Source organism: Hibiscus syriacus, unplaced genomic scaffold (genome assembly GCF_006381635.1).
Source record: "Hibiscus syriacus cultivar Baekdansim isolate YM2019G1 unplaced genomic scaffold, ASM638163v2 tig00110705_pilon, whole genome shotgun sequence".
Classification (NCBI taxonomy): domain Eukaryota; kingdom Viridiplantae; phylum Streptophyta; class Magnoliopsida; order Malvales; family Malvaceae; genus Hibiscus; species Hibiscus syriacus.
Genome location: NW_024062831.1, coordinates 269,970 through 297,808, shown reverse-complemented (window position 1 = coordinate 297,808; position 27,839 = coordinate 269,970). Strand labels below are relative to the sequence as shown.

The 27,839-nt window shown below is 36.6% G+C and overlaps 2 protein-coding genes across 3 annotated transcripts; one reads left to right on the top strand and one right to left on the bottom strand.

Annotated features, from left to right (window-relative positions):
* Positions 1 to 45: 45 nt before the first annotated feature.
* On the top strand, positions 46 to 18,060 carry LOC120138702 (ATP-dependent DNA helicase SRS2-like protein At4g25120). Of its 2 annotated transcripts, XM_039154116.1 has the most exons (30): positions 46 to 372; positions 701 to 1,337; positions 1,470 to 1,511; positions 1,756 to 1,919; positions 2,412 to 2,610; positions 2,967 to 3,023; positions 3,105 to 3,210; positions 3,285 to 3,418; positions 3,549 to 3,623; positions 3,736 to 3,861; positions 3,959 to 4,090; positions 4,183 to 4,266; positions 4,360 to 4,473; positions 4,612 to 4,712; positions 5,700 to 5,766; positions 6,101 to 6,151; positions 6,901 to 6,978; positions 14,068 to 14,274; positions 14,372 to 14,410; positions 14,552 to 14,623; positions 14,822 to 14,908; positions 14,984 to 15,040; positions 15,282 to 15,314; positions 15,546 to 15,748; positions 15,846 to 15,939; positions 16,510 to 16,560; positions 17,192 to 17,254; positions 17,429 to 17,488; positions 17,637 to 17,699; positions 17,918 to 18,060. In XM_039154116.1, exons 1-30 carry the CDS (start codon positions 200 to 202, stop codon positions 18,005 to 18,007), a joined length of 3,459 nt encoding a protein of 1,152 aa, XP_039010047.1. In that variant the 5' UTR covers positions 46 to 199; the 3' UTR covers positions 18,008 to 18,060. The 2 variants fall into 2 exon arrangements, with proteins under 2 accessions (XP_039010047.1, XP_039010048.1); XM_039154117.1 differs by lacking the exon at positions 15,282 to 15,314 and having other exon boundaries at positions 17,918 to 18,007.
* An 834-nt stretch (positions 18,061 to 18,894) lies between these two features.
* On the bottom strand, positions 18,895 to 27,148 carry LOC120138769 (putative ABC transporter C family member 15). The gene is made up of 11 exons (XM_039154175.1): positions 27,067 to 27,148; positions 24,043 to 26,387; positions 23,871 to 23,957; positions 22,894 to 23,535; positions 22,313 to 22,477; positions 21,052 to 21,346; positions 20,688 to 20,902; positions 20,205 to 20,510; positions 19,742 to 19,805; positions 19,410 to 19,649; positions 18,895 to 19,309 (listed from the first exon to the last, which is right to left on the bottom strand). The coding sequence occupies exons 1-11, from the start codon at positions 27,113 to 27,115 to the stop codon at positions 19,185 to 19,187; spliced, it is 4,533 nt and encodes a 1,510-aa protein (XP_039010106.1). The 5' UTR covers positions 27,116 to 27,148; the 3' UTR covers positions 18,895 to 19,184.
* Between the last annotated feature and the right edge of the window lie 691 nt (positions 27,149 to 27,839).

The window sequence follows — 27,839 nt, the reverse complement described above, 5'->3', positions numbered from 1 at the left end:
ATATCAAACGCCCCTTATTTTTTCCCATAATCGCATTCGCGCTTTTTCCCAACACTTCAAAATTTTGATTTTTGTTTTTACATTTTTGCTGGCAAATGTAAAACCCTAACCGTCCTCCATCAAACAACCATTGTTTTCATCTTCTACGGCCACCTCTCGAATCGGAATCGGCAATATGACTATACTCTGAAATCTCTCAATGGAACAAATGTCCAAAGAAAATGTTAGTTTCACGCCTCTCTCGCACTCCATCAACAATACTCCGCCGCTACAAACGCCTCGGATTTCTCAGAGTTTCAGAGCCGTGAAGCCTTTCCTCGATCGTAAACGGGTTCGCGAAGATGTCTGCTTTCACCGCCAGTTTCCTTACCGGTAAGCAAGCGTTTCTTATTTTTTTTAAACGGCAGAAAACTGTGGAAAGAAACCTGAAACTTTTCTGTTTGTTTCTTTGGTTGTAAAGCTGAGTTGAGACAAATTTAAGCTGTTGTAGCATAACAATTTTAGAGTGATTCTTTCCACATTAAAGCAAAAACGATTACAAAAAAATCGATGCAGCATGTCAACTTCCTCCCCTCTCTCATTTTCTTGATTTAATATCCTTCCCGAGATTTCTTCATGTTTAAAAGTTTAATCTGTTTTGTTTGTTGACAGAAATGATTAGGCGTGAATCTTGTGTTTATTCCAACTGTTTTACTTTCAGATATAATGATGGAATTGAAAGCAAATTACCAGCTTTAAATACTGGCATCAAGAGGGCTCCTCTTATGGAGATGCCTATGAACACACCTCCGTTTTCTACCAATGGATACAAGTCAATAAATTGTCATGGCGAGTTGTCCAGTGTCGGATCCATAGCTGGTTCTATGGACACTGAATGCATGTGTGTTCCTTTTATAATCCCGATAAAACAACCAGCTTTCTCTAATTCAAGTGATTCATTTTTGACACCAAGCCTTCTAGATGAGGATTTTGATGAATCTGTATATGAAGAAATTGATGCAATATGTGAACATCAGTCTGCAGCAAAAGCAGAAAGGGAGGATCTAAATGTCAGAATTTACATGGACTGTCAGCAAAATGATAATAATAGTTGTAATGATCATATTACTAATTTGCCTCTCACTACAAATGAGAAGGTCAGAGCAGAACGTGCAGCATATAACAGGATTTTTGGGTTAAAAGAGGAGGATTTATGTACTTTGGAGGCTGCACAAAGTGGGAACATGCCGGATGAATATTCTAAATACTTACAATCTTTGAATGATAGACAGCGTGAAGCAGCTTGTAGTGATACATCTATTCCTTTAATGATAGTTGCTGGACCTGGAAGTGGAAAGGTCTCTTCCTCTCACAATTTTTCATAACATGTGCACACAAACACTTTCCTTGAACCATTCTTTCTAGCAGTTCATTTATGTTTATTTTATTATAGTAACAGTTGAACTTTATATTTTATGTTTCTGTTCTAGACTTCCACAATGGTAGGTCGCCTTCTGATGTTGCTTAATGAGGTATTGCTTTGATTTTCCCATCATATTTTCTATCTATTTTATTCATCCCCTTTTATCCCTTTTAACTTTCCTTTTCAGTTGTAGCTGGATAGGATCCTTGAATTTCCATTCTGTCCTTGTAGTAATGTAAAATCTGATTTCATGGAGGATACAAAAGATGAATTATTTTTTTGCCTGTCTACCAGATTATCCACTGTCTTTGTTTTGTGACTGTTTTTTGCTCTAATCTTCTAAATACTGTCAGGGTGTTAGTCCATCAAACATTTTGGCAATGACTTTCACTACAGCTGCCGCTTCTGAAATGAGAGATCGTATTTCTGCGGTGGCAGGAAAGGCTAGGGCCAAAGAACTTACAATCAGCACATTCCATTCTTTCTCTTTGCAGCTGTGTCGTTCGCATGCAGAGAAGTATGACTAACTTCTTATTATTTAATGTTAGTCAGCTCTCAAATAAATTGCGTGCATTTTCTTTTGGATGCTCTTTTGTTGCAAAATATACAAATCCTTTGTTTATTTTTTCTAGTTTTATGCCTCTTCAAATACCTGAATGAATTTCAAGTTGACCTTTTTGATGTTTTCTAGTAACTAAAATCTGTAAAATGTATAACCATTGAGCCCTTGAATGGCTCTTTCTTTGACAGACTTTAATTTTTGAGAAAGAATCTCTGAAAACCAAGGGCCTGGAAACACGCACAAGTATTTGTGTTTGTCTGAGAGATAATCTGATTCTCTTTCAGAGAATTACTGGGATTAGAGGCAATGGTGTAAATGAAAGAAAAATGTGGTTGAGGCAGAAATGAACTAAATGTTGCTTGTCATCTTTCTTTAACTTTTTTCTTTTTGTCTTAGCTTTATAGTCCTGGTAAATGATATTTGGACACGGGCAACACTATATTGTAGGTTAGAGCGCACACGAGAGTTTCTAATATATGGACATGGACAACAAAGGAGAGCAATCATTGAGGCAGTAAGGCTATTAGTAGATGAAAATAGTGGACAACAGTACTATAAGTCCTCTAAAATTGAAAATTCCAATGGTGCGAGACATCCAGGATATTTTAAGGATAGATCAAAGAAATGGCAGAAGTTCGTGACTCAGGTTAGTTGTTATAAAATATCTTCATGTTCTTTTTTCAGAATTTATCCAAAGCACTAGGCCAAACCTATTTTGACATCTTTAGCAACTCATGTTGTTTGACACAGATTTGCTGTTTTCAACTCCTGTAGCTTGTCCTTATTTGGTGCAGTAAAGTTTCTTTAATTTCTTTTGTATGGAGTTGCTTCCCTTCTGTTTGTCAAGGGGATACTATATTTTGTGACAATAATTCATTCATAGAACTATTCAAATCATGAACTTTACCTATAAAATATATATGTGTTTGTAGCTTTTTCTACTTTTTTTTCTATGTGGAAATAGCATCCCCCAACCCTAAACTGTGTTATTCAATTTTCCAGGCAAAAGCTTCTGGAAAAACTCCTGAAGATTTCTATAAAATGGGTGATGAAATGGGAGTAAGTCATAAATTACCTTTTCATAAATTCTTTTCACTTTTGCTTCTGTTCTTCTAATACTTACATCTGCATCTGAATCAGGCTGAAGTTCTTGGAAATTACAATGACATATTAAGATCATGCAATGCTTTAGATTATCATGACTTAATCGGTTGCTCAGTGAAGCTCCTCACTCAATATGATGAAGGTTCAAACACTTAGTCAATTTATGCAACTATTTATCTTATTCATTTTCTGATATCTGCTTTATCCCATTTCAAGTGCTCAAGGAGTGCCGGGATTCATGGAAAGCCATCATAGTAGATGAATTTCAGGATACCAGTGCAATGCAATACAGACTTCTAAGGATTCTTGCATCCCATAATAACATAACAGTTGTTGGTGATGATGACCAGGTTTACCTCTTTAAACCTTCACTTTTAGGAAATCAACTATTTTTCCCTCTTTCCTCTTGGTTCTCTGTGTTTACATCTTCCATGTTTATTTCACAACTATTCTAAGCCAAAGGGTTCTATGTTCCTTCAGTCCATTTTCAGCTTCAATGGAGCTGATGTTTCTGGTTTTGATTCATTCCGCAAAGATTTTACGAACTACAAAGAGGTCTGTCTCTCTTCACCACTTATTTTTTCTAATTCTCATTTCAGAATAGTGTATGTTAATTTACATCATTATTGTTTCCGCTTTTTGAATTTTTGATACATTAATCATCCAGATAAGGCTTATCAGAAACTATCGCTCCACACGCTGTATTGTTGAAGCCGCATCCCATCTTATACAAAACAATTCAAAAAGATGCCTGTCAAAGAATTTTCTTTCTGAAAATGCCTATGGATCTAAGGTATGTTAATTGTGCCATTATCTCCATATCTTTACATCTCCAATGTATTTATATATAACCTTTACTTTTTCTTTTTGGTTTGAATGTTTAAACATAGATCACAATCAAGGAATGTTACAATGAAAATGCACAGTGTGCCTTTGTTGTTGATAAGATCTTGGAAACTGCATCTAACAGTACTGTTGGTAGTTCCTCATATGGAAATTTTGCAATTCTTTACCGTAGGCAGGTCAAGCTTACTTTCTAAGTGATAATATGCTTGAATTATGAACTATACCCTATATGTCTTATGAGATGTCTTTGCATCTATTTGGTCTATAGGTTTCAGGGAAAGTTTTTCAAACTACCCTCCGCAACCGGAAAGTTCCATTCAATCTTCATGGTGTAGCTTTTTATAGGAAAAAGGTGACCAGAATTCTTTTAAAATGCTCCTCTGACTTCTATAATAGTTTATTTGTTTTAAAGATGCATTTTTACAAAAGACTTGTCGTATGACAGATAGTTAGAACTATTATTGCTATTCTTAAAACGACATTGCCTGCTTGTGATGATAGTCCGTATCGCAAAGTGTTCAAGGCTTTGCTTCCTTTTGAAAAGGAGGAAAAGAAGAGGGTATGTTCCAATTTTTTAATCATCTATGGCAATTGCATATAATATACTTGCTTTCCTAAAACTCTTTCATTCAGACTCATATTACAAAGTGTGGTCCTCTAATATTTCATAAAGTTCTTCTCATGCTCCTTTTTGCAGGTAATTGAGCATATAGAAAAAATTACAGCATGTAGAAAATGCAGCTTCATATCAGCTGCCTATGACATCTTTAGTGCAAAGATTTCTGGTACCTTTAAGAGGTTTTCTTAACTATCTTTCACAACAGCTTTTCCTTATTATTTTTCATAAGATTCTGCATTTGAAATCCCTAGAAACGTTTAACTTCTTGGTGATGATTGCTGGCAGCAGTTGGAGAAGATGAAGGGATGATAATAGCAGTCAATAAGATACACATGATTGTACTATTTTAAGTGTATGGTTTTGCCTGGTTTTTGTATATACCAATTTTGATGCTGGTGCAAGTTTTGGCACTTGAAATGGATGTGGGCAAAACATACATAAGAAAATATTGGGAATGGGATAAAGTTAACTAGTCAAAAGAAGTATCCAAATATTAGTATTACTTAATTTGTCTTAACTAAATATACTATAACCCATTATTGACATTAGAATCCTTGAAATTTTCTCCATTCTGACTTCTGATATTTGGTTATAACATAACCAATTGTGAAACTAAGGGGCTGTTTGTTTGCCTTTTAATGGAACCATTCAGCGCTGAATCGTTCAGTATTCAGTGCGTTTGTTTCGCACTTTTGAATGATTCAGTGTTGATTGATTCAGCAAAACAGTGCTGAATGATTCAACACAAATGTTCATTCTGAATGATTCAGAGCCATTATCAAACATGTCACATTCAGAGTTAATTCATACAGAGTCTCTGAATCATTTAACATTTAAATCATTCAACGCTTAATCATTCTGAAGTAAACAAACAACCCTAAGTATTGTTGGAGGCTTGAAGCTATTGACTTCTAGCAATAATAGTGAGCAACAAGGCTAGGTAGTCTATTTTAAATCTGCCAGACAGTGAATATGGGAAGCTAAGTAAAACATAGGGAATAGGGATTTATTTAAGTTTACTACTGGAATCCATCATTAGGATTGTGACAATGTCACCTATTTCTGTGGATTGAAAGTGTAGAAAATGTTTTATGTCTGCTTATTTTTTGCCCAATGATACTGCCTGTGTAATCTCTCTGAAATATGATTTCTCTAATTGATCACAGAAGTCAACTTACACAAGGTCGTAAAGTGTTACAAACATTGGAAATGATATCAAAACTTGTTCACAGGGTAAGTTCATCGATCATATTGTGTGAATTGCTTACTTGAATATTTTATTGATATTTGTTTTTGTTCCCATTAGAAGGAAAATCATTTTGTAAGTACAGACCAAAGGCATAATGAACTGCATCTTGATGGTCATTTGACTCTGACTAGGGGAAGGCACCTTTCATTTTCAACATGTTTGTTGTTTGTCCAGCTTGAATCTGAATAGTTACATGTAAACGTTTAATGCTAGCTATTTTCTTGATATTTTTTATTAAACTGAAATTTTTTTCGAATACAAGGTCATACTAGTCAATAATTTTTTTTCCAGAGAAGTTAATCTGTTGTTATTTTGCAGGAACGATCAATATCTGCGGTTATAACTTCAGTATCAAACATGATACCTCAGGTTCAGTCCAGTCTTTAAACAGTTACAAATAACTTAGGATATCTTTTATGCTATTTGTTTGAAAGAAAGTGTACTCAATTCAGGGGAAACTGCTTGGACTTTTACATTTCTTTAGAGTTGAGACTAAGTGCAAAAAAAGAGGTTTCTAGGTTGAAGCAAGATGTATTATGTATAATAAGCTTAAGTTATATGATTTTCTACCAAAAATTGTGAAGAGTGTTTGATATTGATGCAACTTTTGCTATTAAAGTTGCATTTAAGAACACCTACATGCCCTAGGTAAGAGTTTTAGGTGTGGTTGTGGTTGATTAATTGTGTCTCACCTGAAGGGGTTTGAGGCATTTTTGTTGTCTGGCATTGTGACATCACAACACATTATTCTCAATGTTATTTAATTTACAATGCCATCAACTGAAGGTTGATGATTGCTTCCCTGGCCACCGCTTATATTAGTATAAACATTTCTAAGCTTTTCATTGTTCATTCTTGTATTAGATGCCTTTTTAAAATTTTTCAATTTTCTCCTCATTGGTTTAAGCTTCTTCAGAATGATTCCATATGACCTCTTACTTTTTAACTTCAGCCAAACTCTGTTTTAATCATCACCTTTTTTGATTCTTTGTGTTCTTGCTATTTAATAAGCGAAAGAGTCATAACTATGAATATTTTCATATATGCAAAATTGGTATGACTTTGCTTTTTAATGTTACTCACATTTCAATCGTTTCTGATTTTGCCTCAATTTTCAGAATCATCTTCTTGAACAACGAGCTGTCATAGATGTTGATGGAGGAAAATTGCTCAATGAAGACAATGATGTCAGATCTGTAAGTTTAGCTTTCCATTCTGATGATGCAACTCATATTAAAGCTTACATATTTGATGATATTGTGTTTTTCTCAGTTGATCAGGACATACTTCCATTAGTTTCTGTTTTATTTTTCACTTAAAGGCCTTTTCTTGTCTATTTTGTTGGCATTTTGATTTATTTGGCAGTGGTGTTAATTAATGTTAAGTGGTGTTATCCTACATTTATTAAATATAGAGTTTTCTGTGATTTTATATTAAAGTTGGACGCTTCCACTTGTTGTCAATTGATTTATGTTGGACTTTAACATGGTTTAAGAGATGAGGGTTTGTTACAGTGTTGTTTCTGCCTAACCCCAAGTGAAGTTGATGCCTCCTGCTGACTGGTGAGGTCGCCCAGGTGTAGGGTGTAAGAGCTACACATGAGACGGAGTGTTAAGTTTTATGCTACATTTTTTTTATAAGAATTGCAGGCCTCTTTAAAAACCCCCTTCTTGATTAAAGGAGCTTGTAGAGAAGCTCCCTAATCAGTGGAAGGAGAAAAAGAGTGCCTTAGAATTTCATTCAACACTGAAATTACATAAGAAACAGCCATACAAACACTCCCTCAAAAACAGAAAAACATAAAACACCCCCAAACCACCAAAAACACCAACACTGACATTGGGTAAAACCAATTTAGAGACTGCAGCAGCCTCCGATTGGTTTACCCTTTACAATAATATTACAAAGAATCAACAACCACAAAGCCCATCAAAAAAGCACAAGACATGCAAGAATTCTGTTACAATTAACCAATCCCCTGTTTAGCTAGCCTGTCAGCCTCCAAATTACAGCCCCTAGAAATCCATCTAAGGACGACCCCCTTGGCCTTAATAATGGCTTCAATTTCCTCCGCCAGATCACTAAAAAAAGAAGGGGCAGGTTGCAGATTTAAAATCCAGTCCACTGCACATTTGCAGTCGCTCTCAATAATAAGTCTTCCCTTGTTGGCCCAATTTGAGGAATAGAAAAAATTCAAACCTTCATTGATAGCTTTCAGTTCAGTCAAAATAGGCAAACCAGGCCCTACTGCAGAAGAGAAGCAAGCTAGAGACCCGCTGGAAGAGTCTCTCAAAACACCACCAATACCCCCTTGCATTCCATCTCCAGTCACTGCTCCATCAACATTGAGTTTAAACATATCTGCTGGAGGAGGAGACTAGCCAATAACCTTCTTAGGACCAGTAAAAATGAGAAAAGAATCTGCCCTCGTAGGATCCCCTACTAAAAGGTCTGTCTGAATCCTAACCGACGGATGTTTTGCTAAAAACCATTTCGCCAACCTAAATCTAGAGATAAAATATAGAACTGAACCATCACATTTTCCGTTTTCAAAGACAACCAGATTTCTTACTTTCCAAATTGACCAGAAAATAACAGCCGGAGCGAACCTCCAAATAATAGAATTATGCCTAATATTGGACCATGAGCAGAGAAAGGAGGAAGGATCTTGATGTAGAGCAGTAGAAATATCCCATAACCTTAGAAATTGACTCCACAAACCCGAAGCAACAGAACACATGAAGAACAAATGGGATATAGTTTCATCCTGGGAATTACATAGTGGACACAGTACATCCGTTAGAGGGATCCCTCTTTTCTTCAATTCCACTCTAACTGCTAGTTTCTGATGGCAAATCTGCCATAAGAATGTTTGAACTCTAGGCGGAGCCAAACCATCCCAAACCCACTTCTTCCACTCAAAACTCCCTTCAGAACTATCATATAACGACAATCTACAAGCTTTGACCGAGAACATGCCATCCCCCTTACCCGACCACCCTAGGAAATCATCGACAGAACATGACAGCTTAATCTTGTCAACCAACAACATTAGATCGATCCACTGGTCTAATTCCCAATCACGCAAATTCCTTCTAAGTTGAATATTCCAAACCCAAACATTATCTACATATCCACCAAACTCAGAGACCTTCCCCCGTTTATTTGTAGACAAAGCAAAAATTCTAGGAAATTGATGAGATAAAGGCAGATTAGTGATCCAAACATCAGTCCAGAATGCAATCGACTGACCATTTCCCACTTGTATTTTTGAATTGTCTCTCAAACAGTCACCAATCTGATCATTCTTCGAAAAGTTATTAAGGATGCCTCTCCAAATCCAAGAATCAAAAGGAGAAGCTGCATCTGAAATAGTAAGGGACAGAACATCAACATTGTTTTTGCAGCAGATCACCTCCTTCCACAAACTTCTTTTTTCATTTGCAAATTTCCAAATCCATTTCCCAAGGACTCTATTCATCACCCTTAAATGAAGTATTCCTAAGCCACCTTCTTCAATAGGTTGGCAAACTAACTTCCAACTCACCCAATGCATTCGTTTCTTATCAAGGTCTTCACCCCAAAGGAAGTTTGCCATCAGAGAATTCAACTTCTTAGTCACTTTGATGGGAATCTTGAAAATAGATAGAAAAAATATTGGCAAGGATGATAACACAGATTTAACTAGAACAATTCTACCCGCCAATGACAATGATTTTGCTTTCCAACCTGCTAGTCTTCTATTAAAATTCTGGAAAACAGGGTCCCACATACTCTCTGAATTCTTCCTAGTGCCAATCAGTAGACCAAGATAAGCCATAGGAAAGGACCCCACTCCACAGTTCACTTTAGCCCACTCTTTAACCATGTCAACATCCATATTAACTCCATATAACGAACTCTTAGACAAATTTAAATGTAACCCATACATAACCCCAAAAATCCTCAATACTCTTCTAATATTTAAAATCTGCATTGGAGAATCTCTGCAGAAAAGGATTAAATCATCTGCGAATTGTAAATGTGTCAAATTAAAAGAGTTGGCAACTCTACCAATGCTGAACCCTTGAAAGAGACCTAAATCGGCAGCCTTAATCAGCATAAGATGTAACATTTCCCCCATTAAATTGAACAGGAGAGGTGATAGACTGCACCCTTGTCTCAACCCTTTATTAATGCGAAATTCATCAGTAGGACAACCATTAACTAACACCGAGATAGAGGCTGAAGAAACACAACGTTTAATCCATGAGATCCATTTTCCCCAAAACCCATAGCCTTCAATATTCTGAATAGTATAGGCCACTCAACCGAATCATATGCCCTACTAAAATCAGCTTTGAAAAAAACACCTTTTCTCCCTAGCTTTCTCCAATAGTCAATGCCTTCATTTGCCAAAAGCGCACAATCAATCAATTGTCTACCTGGAATAAAAGCGAATTGTGAGGGATTAAAGTAATAAATGAATGATTCACTCAGGATTCGCTCAGGATTCCCTCAGGATTCGCTTTCTTAGGGATTAAAGTAATAAATGAATGATTCACTCTCTTTTCCCATTCTTTGCCTCTATGAAAATCTTGGACAAATTGCATGATATGCTCCTTCAAAATGGACCAGAATTTTTTAAAAAATCCCATAGAAAACCCATCCGGACCAGGTGCCTTAGCACTATCCGAATGAAAGACAGCTTCCCACACTTCTTGTTCAGAAAAGTCCACCTCTAAACCAGCCTTTTGTTCCTCTGTCAATTTGTTAAAATTCAGATTACAGTCATCCACTTCCAGAGCTGCATTCGAGTTGTAATTGGCTTTAAAAAACTCAGAAATAGCTGATCTAATCTGATTAGGATTAACAATATCTACCCCATCCACTTTCAAAGATGAAATGGCATTCACTCGACTCCTATTAAGAGCACATAAATGATAAAATCTGGTATTTCTGTCCCCATCCTTGATCCATTTAAGTCTTGATTTTTGAAACCAAATGCTCTCCTCCTTCCTATGCAAACCCCACAATTCATTCCTCCACGTCAATAGTTGACCCCAATCTTGTGCCGAAACCCCCCTGACACCTCAATTCCAACTCATTTATCCTATTCTCCAAATCTAAAATCTGTTCGGAAAACCCCATATTATTACTATTGGGCCACTTTTTAATCACTTTCTTTGTTCCTTGAAGAATACTCAACATACCCCTACGTGCATTTTCCCTCTTTAAATCATACACATCATTCTTAACCACCCCATCAAACCATCCTCCTCTAGTAAATAATTAAAAAACCGGAAAGGTTTAGGACCCCAGTTTTTGAAATCATCCTCAAGTACTATAGGGTTATGATCAGAAATAGATTTCGGCAACAGTTTCTGAATAACTTTTGGAAATACCTGAAAAAAAGCACCACTTAATAGAAACCAGTCATCCACTTCCAGAGCTGCATTCGAGTTGTAATTGGCTTTAAAAAACTCAGAAATAACTGATCTAATCTGATTAGGATTAACAATATCTACCCCATCCACTTTCAAAGATGAAATGGCATTCACTCGACTCCTATTAAGAGCACATAAATGATAAAATCTGGTATTTCTGTCCCTATCCTTGATCTATTTAAGTCTTGATTTTTGAAACCAAATGCTCTCCTCCTTCCTATGCAAACCCCACAATTCATTCCTCCACGTCAATAGTTGACCCCAATCTTGTGCCGAAACCCCCCCTGACACCTCAATTCCAACTCATTTATCCTATTCTCCAAATCTGAAATCTGTTTGGAAAACCCCATATTATTACTATTGGGCCACTTTTTAATCACTTTCTTAGTTCCTTGAAGAATACTCAACATACCCCTACGTGCATTTTCCCTCTTTAAATCATACACAACATTCTTAACCACCCCATCAAACCCATCCTCCTCTAGTAAATAATTAAAAAACCGGAAAGGTTTAGGACCCCAGTTTTTGAAATCATCCTCAAGTACTATAGGGTTATGATCAGAAATAGATTTCGGCAACAGTTTCTGAATAACTTTTGGAAATACCTGAAAAAAAGCACCACTTAATAGAAACCGATCTAATCTAATCCACGTGGAAGCTTCTCTATTATTGCACCATGTAAATCTCCCTCCAACTAGTGGTAGATCCATAAGATTTAAATTTAAGACAAAGTTAGAGAATAAGTCCACCGAATGCCAATTTTGAGCCATTCCAATTTTCTCCTCGGGATCTAGATAAGCATTGAAGTCCCCCCCTATGTATACAGGCAAATCAAGATTCTGCAAAAAACTCATCAATTCTCCAAAGAAATCCTCTTTTTCAGCCTCAACCGACGGACCATACACATTCACAACAACACATTCAAAGTTAACCAACTTAAACTTTCTTGTTAACGCAATAAATCTATTACGTTTAAGTTCCCTATTAACTTCAAACAGATTTTCATCCCACAAGCATATTAACCCTCCTGCCGAACCAGTAGCTGGCTGAAAGCTAATTCCTTTCAAGCAATTACCCCCCAACCTCCTCAGTAAACCCTTTCGACATTTATTCAGTTTAGATTCTTGAATAAACATAATAACCGGTTTGTGTTTTGATACTAATCTTGCAACTGCTCTTACTTTTTCCATCTTTCCAAGCCCCCTAACATTCCATGAAATCAATCTGATTTGTGACATAATTCTCAAAATCTGCAAAACCTGACCATCCTGAAAACAGCAACTCAAGAACTCCTAATAGGACCATTCAGCTCCATCTTCATGATCTCCTCTTGCAATACATGATTGCCCCCTTTGAAAGAGATCCCCAACATATCACAGACTTCCCTAGTAACAGCAGCTTCCAATCTTGCATCCATATATTTGTTTGGTGACTTAGAGGTAGCACTGTTTTGATCCAGAGGAACCCTGACCCTACCTCTATCTACCCTTTCATACACTCGCTCATGGAAACTAATGGAAGCTTCACCCTCCGAACCATCACTACCAGATCATGTAGGAACAATCCTAAATTTCCTGTGCTTTAGAAAGCCTCTTCTTAAACCAAGAGAGAGAGACTCTTTATTTGTTTCCCTCCCCTGGTAATCACCCAATAGCACTGGCGATCCTTCCCTTTCTACCTCTATTTCATCCACAGTACCATCTTCCTTGTCCAAGACTAGAACTTTCTCTACCATGTCATCCTTTGAAAACTGAGTCTGAATTCTGATATTGGATCCTTCAACTCTTAAATTTGAATTAGAATCTGGCAAAGCTCTAGCCAAATCCTGCAGACTTGATTCCACCATCATATTTTGCTTTAAAGCTTCCTGTTCCTCCATCCAAGCTTCCTTTTGTTTGCCATAGCCCACTCTAATTAAATTAACTTCTGGCCCAGCTGTTGAGAATCTGATGGGCTCACTCAAGTCCTCTAAATGGGCTTTATTACTTTCGTTAGAAAAAATACTTCTGTTCCCCATACCCTGAAAGTTCCCTCTAAAATTCAAACTCACTTCTGGATTTTCTGACACCTTTGCTCCACTAGTTTGACCTTCTCCATCCTTCCACATTAAAACCTGACCTCCTTTGCCGACTGCCACAGCTGTACCAACATCTCCTTCCAACCACCTGTCTACACTGTCCCTAGTATCGCCAGCTATTAAGATTTTTCTCCCAACCCCGTCTGAGCACCGACCTTCTTCCTCCTCCGAAAGATTATCGCCTTTGGATACTCCCTTTCCGGCCACCGTTGATTTTCCTACTGAAAAACTTTCCTGTTTTATATAGACTGTCCCCCTAAGACATTATCTCTCAAAGCCATTGATGATTCAGAAGAAGAAAATAAAAATAAAAAACAAAGACGCTTAAATTTTTAGAGAGAAGGAGGAGCTTCTCTCACTAGAACTAACTCTTGCTGAATATAACCATATATAGAATAATATGCAAAAAATTTTATCCTACATCTGTTAGATATTAGGTTTCATGTGGTCTTATATTAAATTTGGCCCCTCCTTTAACCAATTCATTTTACAGTGAATGCTATAACAATTTATCTATATTTGTGTGTACTGTAGTCCTCTGGTTAGATAACATCCAAAGATAGTGCTACTGTACTTTAGTGGTTGTTATATCAGCAGGCCCTGTGCTTTGTGGTTAGTTTCTTATTCAGTTTCAGATAATCTATCTTCTACCTAGCAGTATGCTTGTCACTGATTAGATGTCTAGTGACCACCCACTTTCTTCTTTCAAATGCAATAGTTACATTCATTTCAGAAGCTCAATGATCGATTCAAAATACACATTTCACTGATCCATCTTGCAGGTTCTCGAATACCTACTTGATGATGTTTCTGATTTCCTGTCTACACAATCTACTGATAGAAAAAAGAAGAGAGAAACCGGAGAAGAAAAAGGCTGTGTCAGTACACTAAATTCTTTCATTGACTACATAACTGAGCGCGAGAGAGAAAACTTCCGTTATCGAAGACGTGACAATGAAAATTCTGTTACCTTGACTACCATTCATCAGGTTATCACCTCTGCAAACATTTTATTTTTATTTTTATGTTCTCAGATTAATGCCCTTTGCCGAGCCTTTTCTTTAACATCTTATATTATGTCTGCAGTCAAAAGGCTTAGAATGGGATACAGTCTTCATAGTGAAGGTATATGTCTATCTTAATTTGTTAATCCCACTTGACTGTTAAAGAACTGCTACTACGATTCTATTCATCAATCTGTGAAATTTCTTATGTTATCACTTTACCTTTATCATTATATGTTTCTAATAGAAGATGCTGTAACAGGCAAATGAATCAGAGATTCCTCTGTTAAATGAGTTCAATGGTGCTGCAGCTGAAAATGGGACATTACTTGAGGTATGCTTTCAGGATAATGTCCTATACAATCTTTATAGTATTGGACAATGTTCTATGCTACAGAGATTGAATATCTTTTAGTACGGGTTACTACATTTGACATATTTTAAATTTAATACTACAAAGTTGTGGCAATTCCTTCTACTATGTTAATTTTTCATTATGAGGCTTGACTGATTATCAATCAAATGCATATAGGAGGAACGGCGCCTTTTATATGTTGCAATGACCCGTGCTCGTCAAAAGCTTTTCATTCTGTATGTTACAATGGATTTGAATTGGCAGGTTGGAACTATGTGAAACTTGAGCAATATGGTGTTTTATATAGTCATTTTGAGGTAACAGTCCTGCTTTTTTCAGATGCTTCAACCTTCACGTTTTCTTAAAGAAATTCCAGATCATCTTCGAGAAATTCAGGTAAATTACTGCTAGAAAAGTTGCATATAACATTATCCCAACTATTTATTGGCTCAGCCTTATGATGTCTCCTTTATGCCATATTGTTCGTCCGCTTCATGGAATTTCCAACATGAAAAAAATGATGTTTTTGTTTATTTCAATTCAGAATAAATAAACTGTGCATGCCTGTAGCACTAGGATCATTATCCTGATTGTGTAATAATATTCAAGTTTGCTAACACATTATTTTTGTTTGTAGGATCCATTTTTCTTTACAATTGCTTGTAGTTTGGTATAACACTATAACCTCTTAAAGCATTGAGTAATATATAGCTAAATAAGGATTTAAGTAGAAATTTGACCTCGCCCTTTAAAAGGTGAAGATTTATTTGTTACTGAAAGCTTCCCATTAATGAGTATATTGACAAAGCATAATATTCTTTAATATTATTAGTTTCTATTCCAGAGTGTTTGAGTGGACGATGTGCACTTTGATTCCGCATTTACAATGGGTGTCTTGTAGGCTGAAGTAACCGGAAATGATCTAAAAACCACATATCAAGTTATTACAAAAGGAACTGCACAGTTTTCCCCTGATCTTCCAAGCGAAAAGCAATCATCTGAAGCAGACATGGTGCAGAGCATTTTCTCTGACGCTGAAGATAGAGCCTCAAAAGAGACTGTAGAATCAGTTGAGGCATGCAATGGAAGTGATTTTTTAAGAAGGTTTTCCCTCAAACTTTAGTTGGCCGTGTTCTGTTATTTCTCGATTTTGCATTGCTGTATACGGATGTACCTTCTCTTCTGGTCAATCTCTTTGTAGGTTTGGTGTGGAGGAGAGGTCAATAGTCTCTCACTTATTTCATCAATGGGCCAAGAAGCAAGCCTTTCAAGAGCCTAGGAGGTTGCTTGACAAGGTAACCTTTGTTTTCAACAACTTGCATTTTCAACATTTTCAGTCCATCGCTCATTGCACAGATATAGGTTGTCTGTTACTACTTGTTTAGTTGGGAAGGGAGATGTGGAGACTCGGGTAGTTCTGCCGTAAGACGGTCTAATTTAACGCTAAGGAAAGCACAACCGAAAATGTTAAAGAAATTTGTAACATTTTCGATTGAACTGAAAATGTTATGAAGAAGGAAACATTTTCGGTTGCCAACCGAAAATGTTATTAAGAATGTGTGCAACCGAAAAAATTTTAAGGAAAAGTTAACATTTTAGGTTGCGCTCAACCTAAAATGTTAAACAATTTTTTTAATATTTTCAGTTGTGTCTTTCCTTAGCCTTAAATTAGGCTGTCATCCCTTAGACATTCCCCTCTTATGTTAGTAATCTATGAAAAGACTATGGGCAGGCTTTAGCCTTTAACCTAATGGCAAACTGACTCATTTCAGTTTTACTTTACTCCTTCTGACGTGCTAAGAATGTGTATGTTTTATGTGGTTTCTTAACCATTTATTTTATTTTTTTCTGGATATATATTGCAGGTTCGCTTTGTAATTGATGAGCGTCTCAGAGCAAAAAATTATAAACACAAGGTTATTCCAATTATTCATTAGCATAATGTTTTAATTTGTACTTCCTCTGTCCCATTATATTTTTCCTGTTTGAATTTTAAAATTATCCATTTCAAAATGTCCTATTAGAAAAATCAACAAATAACAATACTTGTATTTTCTCTTTTATCCTTATATGTTCCATTTTTTTTACACTTATCAAAACAAATCTGACAAATCTATCAATCGTTTTTTGTGATAATTTTGTCATTTCTCTTATTTTATATAACTTAACATGTGGTCAAAAGTTTCTCCTAAAATTATGTGCCTAATCAGTATGAGACACAATTAATGGGATGAGGGGGTACTTTATTTCTACTCTTAAAGCAAACAAGCCATACACACAAAAATATAAAAAATTGAGACAAGTTTTAAATTCCTATACAAGGTGTAAAAATAGTCTTCACCGGACATTCTGACCTTGCCAATATGATACGTAGTCTCATTATGGGAACTTTCCTGGTGGATTGTTCCTTTGAAGTATTTCCTACATTTCCTCATATCAGTATAGCCCCTACAAAAGAGGCTCCTTGGAGGAATAACAATTGTGCTTTCATGTATGTGGAACATAAATACAATTCTAACAATGACATGATTTTGCAAAATTTATTAGGAAGTTCTGCGAGAATTAAGGCCATGTTTGAGTATGGAGGATGCACTTCACTATGCGAAATATGTAAGTTCAAGTTGCTATTCTCAAATCTCAACAGCTGAACTTTGTATTTTCTTGTGACCTTTCTTATTCATCCAAGTTAAGTGGAATATTTCTGAAACTTACTTTTGATACATTCCTCAAGTAGTTAATTGTACGAGTGGAGATTTTTTAAATCAATGATACATCTTTTTGTAGGTGGTGAAATGGGAGCAAATTCCTGCTGATAAACGTGCTCACTTGATGAGGGAGAAACAGGTTTGGTCCTTTGTCAGATTCTAGATTTCTGTTGTAGTTTTCTTGCTTCTCACAGTAGAGAACATTATCTATCGGAGATGATTCAAGAATTTAATGCCTCTGTTCTTTATATTTTGGTGAAAGTAGAACTATATTTGTCTTCTTGTAGGAGCATTTCCAGAAACTGAGGATGGAGAAATCAATGGGTTCATCAGCTGCAACACCAAAACAGGTATGTCAAAATGTCTTCATTTTGTTCTTTGGGGTTGCTGATGGGAGAGATTTCTCCCATTAACCATAATGAATTTTGATGATAATTTCCAAGACTTTCCATTGTCCATTGAAGATGTAGAAAGTCATGGCAGTGATTGTCACCATAGCTTTGACATGAACTTTTTGAACCACATCCTTCATCCTTCAACTATTCTTATTATTATCATTATAATGTAGATTGCTTATCTGCAAAGTTTGGGGTGCACCGTTTATCCTACTTCAAGACTTCATGCTTCCCGTCTGATAGAACAGTACAAATCGCTGTGACTTCATGCAAAGAAGGCATTGTTTATTTATTCTACATTCTAATTTCTCATCTTTCAAAGAAAAAAAAAGACATTTTAATTTCTAAACAAAACTCTTGTTTCAGTACTTGGTAGCTTATGTTATGTGAATATTTGCGCGTTTCAGATGAGTACTGGTTCAATATATTTGATCTTTTATAATTTTTTTTATGAATATTTCTTTTATGTATTTAGTATTTAATGGAAATCAAAGGATATGTATCTTAATTGGATCAACTTTTCTTAACAAGATATTATCTTAGTGGGTATGGCCCAAAGATGAGTTTCTTCGACTGAAGTTCAATAAGCTAGTTGGGATAAGTGTTCTTCATTATATCGGATTAAACTCCAAATTCCCACTTTTAATTCAACCGAGTATCGTTATTCATGGGTGAAACTATGTTTATGATTGTGGTGTCAGTTGACACCTAATTTTTTTTATAAAATTTATATTTTGGAAAAAATGTTAACTATCATTTTAAAATAATATTAACACTTTTTTTATATAAGAAAATTCGGCTCTATCTTTCTATTCAATGTCATGAAGTCTGGGTTCAATACTAAAGATTTTAATATATATATATATATATATATATATGACGGACTTTTTTCTTTTCCCTTATTTTTATCCATTAATAAATTTAGTCACTGCTGACAGCTTACCAAAGTAACATAAAAAGAAAAAAAAAATGAAAATTAAGAAAAATAACCTCTTGTACTCGTTGAGAAATAATGAGCATACACTACACATGGTTGGCTAGGCATTTATCTTTTATTGGCCAAAATGATTGCCTTGCACATCTTCAATAATATAATCCTGGTTTTAGACAAATCTTCCTTTTCTCCGAAAACAAAGAGCAATAGTAATAGTAGTATATAAAAGTCTCATAGGAGTTATGTTATATAGAATATCAAGATTTTAGGATAATAATTTAGGACTCAGGGAGCTAAATCCTTGACTGTTTCCTGCGTCCTATGTTATTATAAGTTAATACCATACTACTTATTTCTGACGATTCGACAAGTGTCTCCTCTATTGTGCTTGCTAGCTGAATGATCCGATCATTCTAACATCTTTATGGGGTCATTGGTTTCCGTTTCCATTGTGTAATTCAGTTTCAGCTTGTCCACCTTCTACGATCCACAAAAGGAGGATCTACTTATGCAGATTTTCTAAGCTGTTGAAAGGTCTTTGACCGAGTGGAGTACTCCCTTATAAGCTTAGAGAAGAGTGAGTCCTCTCGCTCTAGTAGTTTTGCAGGCGTCTCAAACTCAGCAACTCTTCCTGTTAAAGCACAAGTGATTCAATTTGTTTTTGAACAATTTTAAAGTGTGTCCATGTAAGCACTAAGCACGCAAATACTTTTTCATCTACTCAGTCTTACCATCACTTAGAACCAAAATAAGATCGCTGTCTATAACCGTGTGAATTCTGTGAGCTATTGTCACCACTGTCCGATCTTTGAACTCTTGATGAATAATCTTCTGTATCACTCCATCGGTTGCAGAATCAACTGATGCTGTTGCTTCATCCAGTACAAGAATGCTGCTTTTCTTTAGCAATGCCCTTCCAAGACAGAGTAACTGCCTTTGGCCTACACTCCAGTTTTCCCCATTTTCGGTTACTGTTCAAGACATTCTACTATTAGTAAGCTTTCTCTAGCAATGACATACAACTACTCAACGAATTAATGATACCCGAGTTAATGAACCTGACCTGTGGCATCTAACTTTTCTTCCTTTGCGCACACTATTTCACCAAGTTGGCATTTATCGAGAACCTGAGATATTGGCTACTGTTATGCCCACGATTATGATATCAGCTAAGTAGTTTGAACATTAAAACTAAACCCTGACCCAGGAAATGCTGTGGCTATGGTTACATGTTATATGCTTCAATTCGAACCTCTGATTAAAACATTGTGTGCATATCACCGTAATTTATATATAAAAAACAATAATATTTAAATAAAAAACAAAGAACGATCACCTGGAATGATTGTGGCCGAGGACTACTAACTATATGACACTTTTCTAACCACCGATGAATATTTCCCATGCATGTCACTGTGATCCGTATTTTACTTTTGTCTATCTTTTAAGTAAACCTGGGCTAGTGGTGAGAAGAACATTTAGTCCCACAATTCAGTCTACGGGTAAGTTGTATGAAAATCAATTACCTGCCATACTTCATTGTCTGAATATTGCACGAGAGGATCAAGGTTCCCTCGGACAGTTCCTTCAAACATTGTAGGGTCCTGTGGTATGATGCTAAGTCTTGATCTTAAGTCATGAAGGCCTATCCTACTAATGTCCACATTGTCAATTATGATGCATCCTTCTCTGGGCTCAACAATCCTAAAAATAGCCTGTATAAGTGTTGATTTCCCACTTCCTGTCCTTCCCACAACACCAATTTTTTTTCTTCCTGGAAATGTGCAGCTGATATTTTTTAGAACAGATGGTAGATGCTCAGCATACCGGATCTGTAAGGCAGTCAAAATTTGTAGTTGTGTCTCAAACTTCACAATAGATGTTGGATGGTGAGATAGGTAGGAATTTGAATGGCAGTGAATGCAATTTCATTATAATGTTCGGAACTGCATGGATGGTTAACATTATTTTAAGCAAATTTATTACGTTTATCACCATTCTCTCATTACCTCCAAGTTTCTGAAGCAAATTGTTCCAACTTCTGGCCAATTGTTGGGGGGTCTACGCTCTTCAACCTCAAGGGCTGCTTCGCTTGCTAAGTTTGAGTACTGAAGAATTCTTTCTACTGATATCATCTTGTTTTCTGCATTGCATATGTTCCATATTACTGAAGCTTGCAGCACATTCAAATTTATTCCATATGTAACTGCCAGTCCTGCAATGCCTGTTAGGAAAGATTTTCAATTTTGGATCAGTGGTGATAAATTTTTCATTTCCTCTTTGCTTAAACACGTTATGTGGGAGATAGCTATATATATATTCCATTAAGTAACCATCAATTTTCTAAGAAAGAAACGAGTACACTATACTCACTTGGATTAATGATTCCTTCAGGGAGCGCCACCAGCACAACCAATGAGAAGGCAAATACAAAATTGGACAGTAAATTTAGTCTGAAAGAAAGCCATTCCATTGCTGAGACATTATGAAACCAGGGCCTTGAATGGTTGTCAATTAGGCCAAGATTTGCTTCAATGAAACGATTTTTGTGACCAAATGCCCGGATTGTCGCTGCACCAGCAAGTGATTCTGCAAAGTGGTGGAGGATAGGAGCTCTTTGTATTCCTGCTAAGCGGGCCAGTTCTCTTGCTGTTGGTATGTAATATTGCTGCGTATGTTTAGCAACAGTTATTTTCTGCATGGAATTTGCTTTACCATGTTTTGTGTCAGTGAAATTAATTCTGATTTAGATAGAATATATCATGGCTTAACTAAAATATTGTAATTTGTTTTGTTTTTATGATCCGTTTTACTGGTTGTGCGTGTATTTCTATCCGCATTTTTGTGGCTGCTTTTTGTACCAATGTTGCCTTATGTTCTTTTGCATTTGTTGATATAAACTCATTTCATTGTGCTAATGAAGTGATGCTGACATTAAAAACAACATACAAGGAATGGCAAAATGAAACGAAAACATTTTACATAATCTAATTGAGTTATGATAAAAACAGGTAAGATTTTGAAAGGTAGATTTGGAGAAAACTAGTGATTTATGTTATTGTCAATCTCCAAATATCCATTAGAGATGGTTCAAGGATGCTTTTCAAATATATTCTTTTTTAGAGGACATTAAAGGGTTAACCTTTTTCAGTTTTTCTATCATCTAGTGGTAAGATATATTAAAAATAAGTTGAATCGTTTTTAGCTTTCTAATCATCGTATTATGGTTAGATTAGATGTCATTCCCGCTCCTCAAATGGAACCAACGTGAGTTGGGTGATTTCAAAATTTCCAAGGGTAGATTCTTGGAGTCCATGTTAAAAAAATCTACAAACTAAAATTAAAACAAAAACTTATTTGGTGGAAGATGATAAGTTTTAGGGTAAACTATGTATTTAATTATCTAACTATTCTTGCGGTTCTGTTTTGGTCACTCAACTATTTTTTTTCAAAATCATCACTAAACTTACATTTTTGTTTCGTTTTGGTAAGCCGCTGTTAAAAAATAAACAGAATTGCTGGAATAACAAAATTTATTTGGAGGAAGATGATAATTTTTAGGCTTCCCTTCGGTATGGTATTCCAATTTAAACATTTCTATATAGCTTGGTAATAAATGTGAAGTATCACTTACTTGGTACCATACGCAAATCGCAGTTACTGGAATGAAGATGACAAACACTTGCCATGCTACCTGTGACATCACTGCAATAGTTCCGAGAAGCTGTATTACTGAGAAAGCACACCATCCTAATCTGGTTGCCATTTCCAAGTCCAGAACACTTTGGTCGGTAGATGCCTGAAAATAAAACAACTTAGGACCATAGTATTTGTTATGTAATCACATATCAATATTCTCTGTGCTATTGAGCTCTAACACCATAGATGTTATAAATGGAGACACCAATGAGCATTTCATGCACTTCAGTCTCCGTTGAATCATGTCAAAGTATAATATATCATTTTCTGTTCGAGTGGATCAGGAGCAGCGACTGCTCATATTGCCCACAATGTACACCAGCATAAAAGAAACGTTCACGGGAAAGGAACCTTCACCTGAAGAATGGAGTTCCTCCTAATGATCTATCATGATAAAGGAGGGGATGCGAAGAGGCTTTGCATTCTGTGTCATGAGCTAGGAAGAATAAAGTAATACCTACAAATTTTATATAACTCAGATGAGAGAGAAATTGTATAGCTCAAAATGCAACTCACCCTATTTAAGATTCTTCCAGCTGGGGTTGAATCAAAAAATGCCATTGGAGCACGGAGTAGACTATGCAGCATCTTATTGAAGAGTGTGTGTGCTGTCCAGAGTCCTGTTATTTCCACAAGCATGGCTCGCACCAAGACGCAAAGTGAACTTCCAACAGCAAGTAACGAATAGACAAGCAAAACAAAGTTCATCTTCAATGTAGGTTTTGTTTCACTTGTAGGAGGAGAAGCCCATGCCATCCAGTAGTTACTTATAATCTGTAATACTTGGAATGATGACTGTGCCAAAATTATTACCGGAATCAGGACTCCTCCTTTTAAGGTTGTTAGATAGGACCAGTAAACTTCTTTCCCTATGCTTCCCTTCTCTCTCTCTTCATCTTGCACCAGCTTTCCTCCATTTTCTGTTATCTCTGGAGGAACAGAGCCAGGCTTTTGTTGTAGGACTTGGGCATTAGAAGTAGAATCTGTGTTGGATTCACTATCACATTCCGGATCTATAAATGTTTTATTGGAATTTTCTACAGTCAGAACAGATTGTAGTGCTGTCTTATGTGCACCAACTAAAACTTCAAATCCTATGTTTTGTTTCAGAAGTTCTTCAAATGTGCCTGCTTGTGCAATTCTTCCATTTTGCATCACCTGATGAGAATCGAGATTGATGTCAGGTATAGATCTAGAATCTATTTGCAGAGACCTAGAGACCGGAGTTACAGTTCTCAACATTGTGAAAGTTTTATGCTGACATTGTAATACAGAACAGTTAATCTCTATGGAAGTTTGCTTGACTACCGTTAGAAAATATATGTTTGCATTCCTTGGTTTTTCTCTTTAAAGTGTTCTAAAAGATAAACTAATATATAACTATAAATATGTCTGGTTGGTTATTCTCAAGGGACTATAAATCTTATTTATTTGTTTGTTTGTTTTTTGCTTTTTCTTTTGCTATGAATCGGAAATTTGATTATCTTGCTTACCAGAATAATGTCCGCTACAGGCAAGAACTCAACTTGGTGGGTAACATAAAGTACAGTCTTGTATTTGAGAATTCCCATCAAACAATCCTGCAAAGTGTTGTCAACAATAACAAGTCTTTGGATTAATGTTTCTTAATAGTTGAAAAAGGTAGTCATGATCCAGGATCCTTACCTCAAACAGATGTGTGCCGGTATGAGCATCCACGGCGCTGAATGGATCATCGAGTAGGTATATATCAGCATCCTGGTAGACTGCACGGGCAATTTGTATCCTTTGCTTCTGTCCTCCACTCATATTGATCCCTCTTTCTCCAATCTCCGTCAAATCACCACAAGCAAATAGCTCAAAGTCCTTTGTCAAAGCACATGCTTTCACTGTTCTGTTATATTTGTCATTGTCGAAAGGATTCCCAAATAAAATGTTCTCCCTGATAGTCCCAGTCAAAATCCATGGCGACTGAGGAACATAAGCCTTTGTACCACTAATTTTTACGGTACCCGACAACTTCTCTAGTTCTCCAAGAATGCATGAAAGCAAGCTAGACTTGCCTGACCCCACAGTCCCGCATATTGCTACCTTCATCCCTCTCTTCACTTTTAGGTGCACCCCATCCAGGGTAGGATTGGTTGATTCAGGGTCCCAGGTGAATTTCCCGTTGTCAACTTCAACATCAAAAATTGTTTGATCTTTAGGAACATGCTCGACGGCATCCTGCTCTATTTCCTCTTCCTGGAGGTAGGAAGCTACTCTATCTGCTGAAACTTTAGCTTGTGCTATGACTGAGAGCAGATCAGGTAAATTGAATATAGGGTCTTGTAACATGCGGAAGGTAGCCAGTGCAGACAAGACTCTACCAGCGGTAAGTTGAATCCCCATTAGTATGCATGCACCAAAAGTCACCACAGAGATAAACGTTGGTGATCCCCAAAAGATGAAAGCTGATGTTGCTGCCAATCTCCGTGCTTTCCATAGCCATTTATACTCTACCTTCCGCAATCTCTCTAGCTTGTGGAGGAACTGACTGTCCCATGCTTGAAGCTTTATGGTCTTCATGTTTCTAAGAACTTCTGAAGTAGCTTTCATCCTGTCGTCCTTGGCATCCATGATTTTAGATTGGTATGTTTTCTGGATTCTTGTTATTGGTATGTTGCAAGACATGACTATTAAAGTCGCAGCTAACGCAGCTACAGACCCCAAGCCTAGACTTATGTGCAAAATGTAGATTGCTAATGAAATTTGTACGGGCAGCATCCATATGATATTTAAGTACCAGATAAAGTCTGTGATTCTTTGGATATCTACACTCATATAGTTGATGATCTCTCCACTGGTGTGGCTTTGCCGAGAAAGACTGGACAAAACTAGCCCCTTCTTGTATATGGAAGATATTAGAGCAGCTCTGAGCCGAAGGCCTAACTGGCGGGCCCCAAAGATCCATTGTCTTTGTGCTATTGTCTCAACCATCTTGGCACATAGAAAGGCTAGTGCGAGAAGGAATCCACTTTTTATGTTCCTGTTTTTCTTCTCAGCTAGGAACTTTACAAAGTCATCAATCAGATATGGACCAATATATGATGCTCCTGCACTTATCACTGCGAACATTGCATTCATTGCTGCCTTTTTCCTGATGAACAGAAATATTGCTTTGTAAATAGATGGGTTTGTCGAACCATCTTTCTCTCTAACTTGTTTTAGATTCTGATAAAAGGCTAAGGAATCAAATTCCGCAGAGTCCTTAACATCAATATCAGGGATATCATCCTCTTCTAAGGGTTTCTTGATCCCCACAGAGAACAATGGGTTGAGCCAAGAAAAGGTAATAAGTTCAAGAAGAGTTGCTCTTCCATATGGAGACCCCCTGTTCTGGTTCGAAGGTTTATTAGTTTTTCCACTGAGAAGTGGCTCAGCAATGCTATTAGAATCAGTAAAGACTAAACCCGTCTCCCCTCTGATTGATATAATCAGCAAGACAAATGATGCAAGGAGACCGATAAAATTTGCATAATCTAGCATTTTAAGATGCCCGGGCTTCGCAGTTTTCAAGTAGATATCAAGAACAGTGAACATAATGGACAAAAAGAAGCTGAAAGCCCACCATGCTCTAAGAATCCAAGGAAATCTAATGTGTCCTTTTTTAGGAACCTTGCATACAATAATTGTTGTCACTGCCCATGGAATCACTGGCACAATCTCCGAAGAATAAGATTCAAGTTTGGAGTTGCAACGAGTATCATTCATACTATTTAGCAGCATCAGTAGCTTTAGGGCATGAATGCTCAACATTAAAGTAGAGCAGACTATGGAGGCTCTATAAGATAGGCTGAGTTTTGCAACAATGGGATGGTCTTTTGCAGCTTGATTTGAAATATTCCAGCTGGTTTTGCTCACAATCTTTTGAACAAAATGGAGGAAGATGATTCCAAAGAAGCCAAGTTGCAAAATCATGCCGACTTCCTCCCAGAAACATGGTGATTTTAGCTGCATCCATGTCACCGGGAACTGAAGAAATTTCAAGTCTGTCACGCAATAATAGAAACATATGAGGAGCTATCTATTGCTTAGTGGAATAAAATATGTAGCAGAGAGGAGGGCCGGAGAGGAAAACGAAAGAATTTGGATATTAAGGGATAAATGGGTTTGTGATGGAATCTTAACTGAAGAAAGCATGGTTAATCATAAGCAACTGATAAAGAAATTTTAGTTCCTCATCAGGGTGGAGCACAATACGTGACGAGTGACATATTCTACTGCCCCTAAATAATAATCACTACTGCCTTCATAGAGAAAGACCTTAATTTGGCGATCAAGTTTGATTTAAGAAGGCAAAACAAGAACTGCATTTTGCAAAGGATATAATAACATGAATTAAGTCCAACAAAGCGTACGGATCCATTAGTTATGCACACACCTATATGTAGGTATATCAGAAATACATCAACAGTAAGGAGAAGTTGATAATTAAGAAGCTAGAAACTCAAGTATGAACTCCATGCATGGTGTAATGTGGCGGTCAATTATTGATGTGCTTAATTGATGAGTAATTAAGGGCCGGCAATGATTAGTGGATGCAAACCGAGACTAGTTTTGATCATTTCTGTTGTAGTGCATGCATTTGTTATGCAGCACCGTGTAATTACGGTACGAGTAAGTAGTAGTGAAGGGAAAAAAATTAATAAAGTGATTAATCAGACTCACTGGTTGTTGAAATGAATGAAGTGGAAACATCTTGGTCTTGCAAACCCATGCTACGTACATAGCCTTCCTTCCTCTGCAGCTTAAAAAGTTAATTAAAGCGTCAGCTTAATTATTTTGTTCAGAGAAATGAATTATATGGTGTGATGAGAGGGACTTACACTATGTATACAGAAGACGGAAGGAGCAAGCTGAGTATGTGCATTTATATATGACCAAGGGTTGATGATGATGATATGGTTTTGAGGGTGCGGACAAACAAGTTGGAGAAAAATAGGGAAAGATCATTAATTTAAAATAGAAAACCTGTCCAGAAGTAGACAAGAGCAAATTTTGACACGTAAATGTAATAATCAAGTAGAGACTAGAATAAAAGAGCCTGGGGATTTCACGCGAGTGATAGTGATTTGGGGGGTGGGGTTTGTCGGACCAACTCAGGCTGCAGTTTAGTGGTGATTTTATTATATTCCATTTCGCAGGAAAAGAAAGGGAAAGCATGTGAGATGTGACTGAAAGAAAAGAAAGCACTTGACAAATCACAATCAAATCAGCCACAACCCTACTGTCTGTCTAAGAAAAATAGATGGGAAATGTTAAAATTCGGAAACCATATTAGTGGGAGAAGAAAAACTTTATTCCCAAGTATGAAATGATGATGAATATCCAACCGATCAGCTGATCCAGGCCAATTGATGATTACCTTCTGCTGTGAATCATGATGAACTGTTCGTACATTCAATCCATCCATCTAGGATCTACTTATTTTGTATTCAGAA